Source organism: Benincasa hispida, chromosome 6 (genome assembly GCF_027475165.1).
Source record: "Benincasa hispida cultivar pf3 chromosome 6, pf3_genome.v1.1, whole genome shotgun sequence".
Lineage (NCBI taxonomy): Eukaryota > Viridiplantae > Streptophyta > Magnoliopsida > Cucurbitales > Cucurbitaceae > Benincasa > Benincasa hispida.
Window position 1 is genome coordinate 2487382 of NC_143483.1, and position 11200 is coordinate 2498581.

Sequence of the window (11200 nt, forward strand, 5' to 3'; positions counted from 1 at the left end):
TTTCTTTCTATATGTATATATATAATTCAATTATGATTTTCTTTTTTTTCTTTTTTTTTTAATACAACTAGTAGGAGTTTAAATGGAAAATTGTCAGAAATAATCTTTTTACACGTTACAAAACTAGCACTCTTTTTTAGAAGTATGTTAAAATAGTTTTTCTCAGTTCATTTGGTCTGAGATCGGCCACCAAGAGTTAGTTAAAAAAACAATTTTTTCTAACTTACAGATTGTTTTGTGCTTTCTCGGTACATCTCATCAAAGTACATAAGTGGTTTAGTAATTTTGTATGTAATCTTCTTAAATCTTATATCTTTTCAAATATTCTCTAAATTTGGTTATCTTTACTAAATATTATATTATTTTGTAATTTTCCAAATCTTTAGTATAATTTATGTTATCACAATTGTATGAATTTCCAAAATTCCAAATGTGTTTTTCAATTATCAAAATAGATTTTCCAAATTAATTCAAATTAATTGCCTAGTCATTTTTAAATCCTACCTGAGATTCCACTGAGAAAGCTCAAATACATCGAATTTCGGTGTTAATTATGTCTCAGTTTCACCAAGAAAGCCCAAATGTATAGAATCTCGGTGTTATTTTACTGGGATTAATATCAAGATCCATATAATTATATGAATTTCTAGATTGATTTATCGGTTCTCTGAATGATTTACCAATTATCTTTTCAAATTTCTCCAAAATGTGTAATATTTCGTATGGTGATTTTTTAATTTTGAAATATTTGGGAAGATTGCGTAAGATCTGGAAAAATTGGCAAATCTCGATGTGTAATTCTAGCGAGATGTACCGAAAAGGTTCAAAACAGAACTCGGTGACCAATCTCGGACGAGATAGACTAAGAAAAACTATTCTAACGATTTTTTAAAAAACGTACTAATTTTATAAGGTGAAAACTTAAACACGTTACTTCTGACAATTTCCCAATTTAAATATCCTCTCTCATGAGCATGTCTATCACCACATAGGGTTCACTTTGACAATTTGAAGCAATTATGGTTGATTTGGTTTTATGTGTTTTTTTTTTTTCAGAACTAATTTAATTTCATTTATTAATCCATCTAGGTAATTATTATGATCATCATGAGCATAATTCAACTAGTTCAGGATATAATCTTTGACCGATAGTTAAAAAGTTAAAATCCTCTACTCCAAGGTTTTTGAACTTAAAAGAACTATGGTGGGTTTTAAATATTTCGTCTCCTTAGGGATGATTTTTTTCCAACATATATATGGTTGATTGATTTCAACCTCAAACTTTTGAATTGAAATATATGTATTAATCCGTTGAATTACATTTGGGTTGGTTAGTTCGACAAGTTGCCTATGTGAATGATTGATAACATGCTAAATGGACAAATGTTTAACAGCATGAGCAAGGTTCAAATTTTCGTCAATAATATGTCTTACAACATGTTTAGATTGGCTAACTACATTACCATGCATTACCACACAGTTGAAAATTTGTGAGATTTTGGTTTTTTTTTTTTTTGTTTCCTTCAACAATATATATAAAGATGTTCATGGGTTGGGTTGTATTTAAAGATTTTTTTAGACCTAATCCAATTGTTGGAGTTGTAAATTTTTTCAACTCAAATTACCTTTGTTAAAAAATAAACCCAACCCAACTCAACCATGAAAATATTTGAGTTGGGTTGGTTCGTGTTAATCAGTCATTTATTTAAAATTTTATTCTAAAAAGTAGTAAAACGTAAATATGTAAAAATCTAATTTAATTATTTTCATATATTGAATTAAGATTAACAACTCAATTTTAATTTATATAGTGATTTTTTTTCTAAAGTACAAAGAAACTATTTTCAAGAGCTGTTGAAGAATAAATTATTCAAAAAATATTAGAATTAAATAAAATTAAAATCAATATATGTATAAGTAATTGTGTTATAAGTAATAAAAAAATATATTTTAAAGTTAATAATAAATATGAGTTGGTTCGGGTTGATTTTGGTTATATTAGGTAAATTGTTATAGAGTTGGCAAATTTCAATATGCATTAACTAGTGGACTAAATTACATAAAATATGAGTGTTTTTTTTTTTTGTATGTACGTAAACATTAGGGTTTGTGTTTATTTTGTCTATGCACTCTCAAAAAATTAAGTGTCTAACATGTCTCTAAAGGAAAAATTGCAAGAACCATCCCTAAAATTTGGTGGTAATTGTACAATTTCACCTTCAAATTTTTAATTATAAAAATTGAATCCTCATACATACACGTGTTAAGATTTAACTTTTAAATTTACATAATTTAAAAAACTGTAACAATTGTATAAGTTTGAGGGTACAATTTCTATCATTTAAGGGTCCAATTTCTACAATTGTTTTAAGTTTGAGAGTCTAATTTTAACATTTGAATAAATTTGAGAGCTCAATTTTTACTATTGAAAGTTTGAGGGTGTAACGAGTTTGACCATACCTTGGGCTAGTTCTTGTAATTGCAAGTTTGACCATATTTGAGGGATTGTTCTTGCAATCTACCCAAAATTATTTAAATCTTAGATATAAATTTGATTTTTTTTTTACAGAATTCTAAATTTTTAATTTACAAAAATCTGAATGCACAAAGACTTTGTAATTTCAAATTTTAGACTAAATAGACGCAATACTTCACTAAATTTATAATTTAATATATACAATATTTGAGTTGGCTAAAGATGGTGATATAATAGGCTAAGGGTATGTTTAAAATACATTTTCAAGTAATTAATTAAAAAAAAATAACAGAGATTCAAACGTTTGACAACTACTCAAAATGGATTTTTGAAAAATAAATTTATAAAATAAGTTAGTTGAGGATAAACAATTGAAACAAACTTAACTAAAATGAGTTTTGTGTGTTTGATGGTTAAGAACATTGGACCACCACATCCAATGACTGGGCCAACCTTCAACCACTACCTACAATGACCACTGTGAGTCAACCTCCGATCACCACCTCTAACGACTAACCTCTAGCCATCACCTCTAGTGACAGCTGCCAACCATTTCAAAAAAGTTACCAAACATGTGTGTTTTTATTTCGAAGAATTTATTATATAAAAAAAGTTTAAATCAAAATGAACTTTTTAATAACATTTTTTAAGCCAATCTAAACGGACACTAAATTAATATTTTAGTATATTGTTTTTTTCGCAATAGTCTCTAATATTCCTGTACACTTAGGAAAATCATCCCTACACCACCTTTGACTTGTTTTTCATTAAGAAATTAGCATCAAGGGGACGATTGGCCCAAGTTAGGCTGGGTTGGGTAGGTAAAAAACCTCACCCATTTAGTTCGCCAATAATTAAATAGATTTATTATTTCGTTGTTCGCATTAATTCACGTTTTTCATCTCATTATTCGCGTCAACTCTCCCAATTACTTCATTTCTATAATAATTATCAACTCAATTCAATTCTTCACGTCAAACGTCTCTCAGAGCTTATTCTCTTGCTAAATATGACAGTAAGACGTAGTTCGCCATCCCACTCCTAATTTCTGCACCTCTACAGAAATTGAAACCACCTCTTGGAGGTTTTGAAATTTTGATGGTGAAAGTTAGAATTGTTAAATGGCAAACTTATATAATATTTAGTGAATGGACCAAAAAGAAAATAGAGGGAGAAATAGGGGTAATAATAGAATTGAAAACCTTAATTTGGTGTTAGAGAAAAAAAGTACCCTCCTAAATTTGGTGTGTATTTTATGGGGCTCAATCATAAAAAAACAAATAACCTATAGCATGAAGAGAATTTCGATGCACCATTGGACTAATGATTTGCTCACCTATAAAATTTTGCCCAAAACATAAAACATAGGTCCATTTGGTAATAATTTAGACCTCGCTTGATAACCATTTGATTTTTTATTTTTATTTTTAAAATTTAGATCTATTTCATCAACATTTCTTATAAGAATTTGCATATTTTTTTAAAGTACAATGGTTGAATTCTTAGCTAAATTCAAAAAATAAAAACAACTTTTTAAAAGTTACATTTTTAGTTCTCAAAATTTGACTTGGTTTTTTAACTATAAGTAATAACAAAAAAAAAGAAATTTTGACGTAGAAGTAATATCCATGACTTAATTTTAAAAAACAAAAACAAAAAATAAAATATTTATCAAACAGGGTTTATGTTTTTAAAATTTTTATTTTTTAAAATTAAGTCTATAGACATTTTCCACCTCCAAATTTTTTCATTTGTCATCTACTTTCTACTAACGATTTAAAAAATCAAACCAAAATTTGAAAACTAAAAAAAAAAAACTTGTTTATGTTTTTAGAATTTGGTTAAGAATTTGACTATAGTACCCCAGAAAAATGCAAATTGTTATAAGAAATATGAATTTGATTTTTTTTTTTTTTAAAAAAAAGAAAAAATAAACTAATACAATGATTACCAATGGGTTGTTGTAAACCGTTCGCCAGCTGTGAGTTTTCTCCCTCTCACATCTCGCCGGTTCAAACGAACCGAACTGGCCGAACCGAGAAGAAAAAGGCGACTTCCCGCCTAAACTTCATATCTTCCCCTAATTTCTCAGCCGTTCCCGCCCTTTCTTTTCCTAATTACATCTCTCTCTGCTTAGTCGAATCCCTATATTCCAATTTTCCGATCGAGCTTCATAATCCGTTTCATAACCTGTTAGGTCTGATTTTATTCTTGGTTAAATTTCCGTTTGCTGCCTCAATTTTGCAGCAATTTACAGTGCTGTGCCAAAAATGGTTACTGCAGCGATTGAGAATGGCGAAAGCGATATGGTAATTGATGGTAACGAACAGAAGCCGAAGAACACTGTGTCTGATGGCTTCGATGCCAATTATCTCAAAATTTACTACGGTGAACCATTTATACCTTTTCAATTTTTAGAAACTCTTTTTGTTGAATCGTTCCATCAAATCTAGTTTACTCATCTCTTCTACGTTTTTCTGCTACTGAAAGGATATGGAATGTTAATTCTTGCAGGGAAGCTTTTTCCGTATGCTGATTTTTTCAAATGGATGTCTTATGGAAATGGTAAGCCCTTGATTTTCTGGGAATCAGAAACAAAATTTATCCCCAGAGGAAGCTAATTAATATTGGATATGTAACCTTCTTGCTTTACGTAATGGTAGATGGCAAGCATCCAGGCAATGACCAATCCTATTTTGGCCGAAGAGAGTTTTCATTCACCTTGGATAATGATGTTTATCTACGATTTCAATCTTTTAACAGTCTGTCTGAAATGGAAAATTCAATCAAAGAAAAATGTCCATTTAAAATTGATATTGGGCCGGTATACAGTGTGGATGTAAGTAAAATTCTTCCCGGTTGCTCTTATCAGTTTAACACAATCTTTCTAGTTTTATCGTGATTCCTGATGATTTAATTATTAAATTTCGCATAATTTGCTTTTAAGTAATCAGATTTATTTAAGTCAAGGCTACAAACATTTTGCATGATTGTTTTGAGTATTATTTGTTTGAAAGAGTTTTTTTTTTTTTTTTTTTTTTTTTTTTTTTTTTTTTTTTTTTTTTTGGGTGAGATTCATTTGTCTCTCTCACACACTCCCAACTTTTCTACTTCAGCCTGCAAAGAGACATGCATATGCTGGCGATAATGTATTTACTCCAGTGGAGAGAGAGCTGGTTTTTGATATCGTAAGCAGACCCCCTTTTTTTTTTTATGATGTTCAATATTCTAATTCAATTTGAAAGTTAATTACTCGGTCCATTTTCATTGAGAAATTAATTAGAAAATTTCCTCCATATGCAGGATATGACCGATTATGATGATGTTAGATATTGTTGCTCTGGAGCTGGTGTTTGTTTGGATTGCTGGCCTTTAATGACAGCTGCTATCAAAGTGATTGATACTACCCTCCGAGGTAAGAAGATTTGTCATATGTATCTGAAAAGTTGTTCAAGAAATGAGTATGTTTGCATCCATTCTCCCAACTCTTAATTTGGAAAGGAATGAGCACAAATAAGGTTGCATATTACTCAATGCTAGCTCTCTTAAGAGAAATCACTTACCTTCTAGGTAGTTTCCCCTCCTGGCCCAATGCCTAAGCTTATTCCTTTTTTCACTCTTGTTGGGAATGAGATCTTCCATATTTGGCTCGTTAGTGTACATACTTCTTTTTAACTTATTCCTAAAGGCTTACTTCAATATATTGTTTTATTTCAAAGAATAGTAGGAAATATGATATGCATAAAAGGTGTTACACATTCTGAAAAATTCAGATTATTAGTCACTGGCTTATTGTCAGTTCTATTCTGTGTGGCACTTTATCTCCTGTAACCAGTTATATGTGCAATGCTTATCTTTATTTAAATATGTCCATATATTGAGCCTCTCAACAATATTTTGAAGAGATATTGTAAATCAACCATAATGGCACTGTGACATTGTCCAGTGCATCTGAGAATTAAGTTTTCAATTACAGTCATTTGATTAGATAGTGCGCGGTGTTCTGTTCACTCCCATCAGAGACACTTCACTTGAAATTTGTGTTGCAGATGACTTTGGATTTAACCACATTCTATGGGTATTTAGTGGTCGACGTGGTGTTCATTGTTGGGTCTGTGATGGAAAAGCTAGAAGGTAAGGCCACTAATCAAATTGTTGAATTTGTAGTAAAATATATTATTTGTAAAGGTCTAAAATTCCCACCATCACTGCTACAGGTTGTCTAATGAACAGCGAGCTGCCATTGCTGAATATTTCCATTTATATCAGGTTATACTGTGGTGTTATAAAATATTGGGGATTTCTAGTGTCTTTAGCTATGGAGTTGAATATGGTTGATGTGCAGGGTAATGAAAATAGTCGCAAGAAAATTTCTCTAACGGGTCCAGTTCTTCATCCATTTCTCGCGTAAGTGGTGGTTAATATTAAGATGTGATGATTCAAGTCTCATTTTTTTTCTCATCTAACTTATGTAATTGGGTTCAGGAGATCGTACATAGAAGTTCTCAAGGATAGCTTTGAATCACAATTGCTTGGTAGTCAAAAGATTTTCTCAACCGAGGAGAGATATGAGAAAATATTAGATATGATTCATGATGAATGTAAGCAATTTATGTATTTATCTCGGGTAAATACTGTCAGTATGATAGTTTTAGATACTAATTGAGTTACCCTTGCAGCCATTACCTCAGAGCTTCGAGGAAAGTGGCAAGATAATAGGCGAACGTCTAAAAACGATGTTAACTCAGTAAGATGGGAGAAACTGAAAAATATGTTGCAATCAGGGAAATATAAGGTAGAATCAACATCTTTTCTCATACTTGCAAGAAGGTTCAACTGGGAATAGTTCATTGATGAGGAGTTTGTGTTGTAATGTTGCAGTTTGGAACCATTTTTGTCAAGTGCAATTAGTACTGGAAGTAGAGTTAGAAGTGATGTACTGAGCTTGTTTATTTATTTTTTAAAATTTTTTTTTTGATAATAGAATACAAGGGCATACAAAAAACAAGCCAAGCTTTGAAATTGAAGTCCATAGGGAAACACGAAATCCAACTTACCAAACAGGAAAGGATAGCCATTATACATGGTATTTTCCTCAGGGAAGCAAGTATAGATTGAGCTTGAGGAAGATAAAGGAGCTACTTTTTTCTAAAGGACTTTACCGAGCTAGAGCTACTTTATGTTCTAAGGACTTCACTCAACAGTCAAAAGCCCCCCTCCCCCATCTCAAGCCAGTTCATCTTCTTACCTTTTGTCCTTCAATGATAACTTCTTACACCTTTTGTTTTCATATGCTAAGTTCTAAAAGCTATAATTGATACCTAAGTTGGCCGGGACACTCGTGGATATCCAAAAAAAAAAAAACTATAACTGATACCCTCTACCCTTTCCCCAAAAATCCAGCCTAATTATCAAAGCAGATTTCTGCCCTAGGTCTCGCATTTATGGTTGATCACATTCATCTTTCTTCTGATAAAGGCATCCAATCAACAAACTCATCTATCCCGTTCTCTACCAAAGATTAAAGAAGAGTTTGTTTCTTTCAACTCCAGAATCTGCATGAAAATTTTGGTTGATAGACCTCTCAAGCCCTTTTCTAGAGGAGACAACATTCAAATAGTCTTTTAATATGATAGGAACCATTTAATTGGAATATAATTGTAGTTTAACTTGAAGAACAAGGAATACAAAAAAATTTCCCAGGTAATTGGAGAACTCTGATACCACACTTTGGAGCAAGCTTAACCCCAAACATCTAATCGATGGCTGGCCTTCAGTGCTTCTGACTTTATTCATGATCTCATCTTAGTAATGAAGTTATTGGCCAATGACTAATATGCCCTTAGTATCTAGTAATATTTCTAACATTATCTTTGAAGGTCTTGCTTCACTCTTCCTTTGTGAAGAAGGGTATAGTTCCTCGTTCGGCTGGGCTTTTGCAGTTTTATGGGGCATCTGGATTTAAATGAATAATAGAAATTTTAGGGGCGTGATAAGATACTGAGAGGAAGTCTGTCCCTAGCTTGGTTTAATGCCTTGGTCTAGGTGCTTGAGTCAGAGTTTTGTAATTATTTTTTTGGTTTTCCTTATTTTGTTGGAATAGAGCTCTTCCTTGTTAGGTTAATTCCTTCTTGGCTTTTTTTGGTCTGCCCCTTTTGTAGGCTTTTTTTTTGTTGGCTTGTGTTGCAAGCCTCTAGTTGGCCCTTTTGTATTCTATCATTTATTTCCATTTAAAGTTCGGTTTCATAGATACATTTCAACATTTATCATGTGCAATCCAAGTAGTTGTAATCTTTATTTTTAGTTCTTTTTCTCAATCATCTAGCTTCCCTTTTCCCCCCTTCTTTATTTCTTTCCAGTCATGCTTCGTGTGGCTGCCCCTAAGATGCGTCTTGGTGCAATATTTTCTCTCTTTTTAGTCTTCTATGTGAGTATTTGGGTGGCGTAGAGAGAGTTCTATTGTGCTACATTTAGGCAATAATTATGACGTTTTCCTTTTTTCAGGCACAAGGAATGCGTCGGCATGTTGAAGAGATTGTTTTCTCTTATACCTACCCTAGGCTTGATTTGGAGGTATGTATATTGCCTGACTTTATCTTAACAAGATCTTTTGCTCCATTTATTGGAACTAGGTCAATCTGTTTTAGCAGTTAGCTTCATTACATCTTGGATCTCTAATTGGCATGCACAGGGATCACAACAAAAATTTCAAATTTACTTGTTAAAGCTGATTTTAGTTTACTCCCTTGATGAGGCAAGTTCTTTATTCTTCAGGTTACTAAACACATGAACCATCTGCTAAAGGCACCATTCTGTGTTCATCCCAAAACTGGTCAGTGTTGGAATTAAATGCTAATGTTAGATCAGTTGTGACTCGCCGAAACCTCATTGTGGTCTCAATGTAAAAGATTCCTTAAGGTTCTTATAAAAAATTAATAATAAAATAATCATGAAAATGCACTTGATTTGGAATCTTGCAAGTAATTTGAGTAGAATGAAGGATGCAATTGTTTCACTTTTGTGAAGAGAACATATGTTTAGATATTACTGAATCCTACTGTTCCTTTTTATTCCAGGACGTATCTGTGTACCCATCGACCCTGAACATTGTGATGAGTTTGATCCTACTACTGTGCCAACTGTTGCCCAGGTAAAATAACAAGATATAAAGGCATATAGCATAAATATTATGCTTTTGCCTACTGATTTGCAGCGAGGAAAATGTTCAATTTTCATACATGATATACAGCAGTTGTTCCATTTTGGCTTCTAAGCAGTAACTTGAATTATAATGATGGATTGCAGCTCCTGGAAGAACTTAATGCAGCAGACATGGAAGTAGATGGTGAGATTGGTACGTGATATTCAATCTTTACTATAGATTCGTGAGATTCCTGCTTTATTTGCCTGGGTAGCTGCGGTAGGATAATTTAATATTAGTGATTAACCAATGCTGTTATAATCTTTTGCTTTATGACAGCCTGGGATAGAACCTCACTTGGGGAATCAATTAGGTTTTTCAGATCGGCATTCTTACAGCCATTACTGAAATCATGCAAGGTAATTCTCCATATATGGAGTAAATATCTGGCCTTCCAAGTTTTAGATCATCATTCTTGTAGGCTCTAAACTGTGCAGGGTAATTATCAGTTTATTTGAAGAACTAGGCTACTAATTATACAGCTTTATAGTTTGTTTGCTTGCGTTCTTGTGGTTTTATTGTTTGTTAAGTGTATAGTTTATTCGTGGTGGTCTACCTTGATAGACTCTCTTTGAGAAGGTTTGATAGTTTGTAACTTATGAAATATATCAATGAAAAATTGCTCTTGTTAAAGAAGGAATGTAGCTCTAAATTGTGAATACTCGGTAGTTTGTAACTTTTAGAATATCAATGAAGTTTTGGTATTGCCACTTTTTGTTGTTGTTGTGAGAAACCATATTATTGAAAAAACGAAAGAATATACAAGAGCATACTAAAAGACAAGCTCACAAAAAGATTCCTCGACTACAAGAAAAGGCTTCAATCCATAAGAATGATATCAAGCTAGTAATTACAAACCACGCTTTAACAAATGCCCATAAAGACTCGTTAAACTTCACTCCCCCCACCCACCCACACACACAAATAGCAAACAAGCTTGCCACAACACTTACCCTTTATCCTTAAAACGAGAGTTCATCAAGATATCCGTCAAAGAGCCAAAGTCCCTATTACACAGCATGGCCACCTCAAACTATCAAAGCAGCGACATTATTAATTAGTTATAGGCTGCATTTTAACCGTTTTGATGGTTGTTATTTATGTTTGATTGTATTTTATCTAAGTTAGCTAAAATGTAGGAAATGGGACACCTTGTACCCACCTCTTTTAACACTAAAAAAGTGCTTTAAATTCACAAATGTTGTTATATCTTTCTCAGCCATGATTCTTGTTTCTTGCAGGAGGAAATAGAATCTTCGTACAATGCTAAAGTGCAACAGTCTAAAAATTCTCTGAGTTGGTAGGGAGCTATATTATTAAGCAAACACCCTTTTTTAGCTTCTAGGAGTGTTCCACACTTTTCTATTGTCTTAGAGGTGCAGTGTATATATAATCGAGGTTAACTTAATTATGTTAAAAGGTTCGCTCTGTATATGTGATGTTTGGCTACTTCATTGATATGAAGACGAGACTGAACAACTTGGCAGATTATTTTCATTATGATTAAAGTTGGTTTGGAGAAA

At 32.3% G+C, this 11200-nt stretch overlaps 1 protein-coding gene across 1 annotated transcript; it reads left to right on the forward strand.

Annotated features, from left to right (window-relative positions):
• The first annotated feature begins 4544 nt into the window (after positions 1-4544).
• On the forward strand, positions 4545-11200 carry POLA3 (DNA primase POLA3). The gene is made up of 16 exons (XM_039033737.2): positions 4545-4864; positions 4991-5041; positions 5140-5315; positions 5593-5664; positions 5780-5891; positions 6526-6610; positions 6694-6745; positions 6822-6883; positions 6962-7077; positions 7156-7271; positions 8981-9049; positions 9251-9308; positions 9553-9626; positions 9782-9830; positions 9957-10036; positions 10919-11200. The coding sequence occupies exons 1-16, from the start codon at positions 4747-4749 to the stop codon at positions 10979-10981; spliced, it is 1353 nt and encodes a 450-aa protein (XP_038889665.1). The 5' UTR covers positions 4545-4746; the 3' UTR covers positions 10982-11200.

Excerpts from the sequence above, each read along its gene's own strand:
- POLA3 (XM_039033737.2), top strand. The coding sequence starts at position 4,747 with ATGGTTACTGCAGCGATTGAGAATGGCGAAAGCGATATGGTAATTGAT. Across the intron at positions 5,892-6,525 it reads GATTGATACTACCCTCCGAG|ATGACTTTGGATTTAACCAC; the intron begins GTAAGAAGATTT and ends TTTGTGTTGCAG. Across the intron at positions 6,746-6,821 it reads AATATTTCCATTTATATCAG|GGTAATGAAAATAGTCGCAA; the intron begins GTTATACTGTGG and ends GTTGATGTGCAG.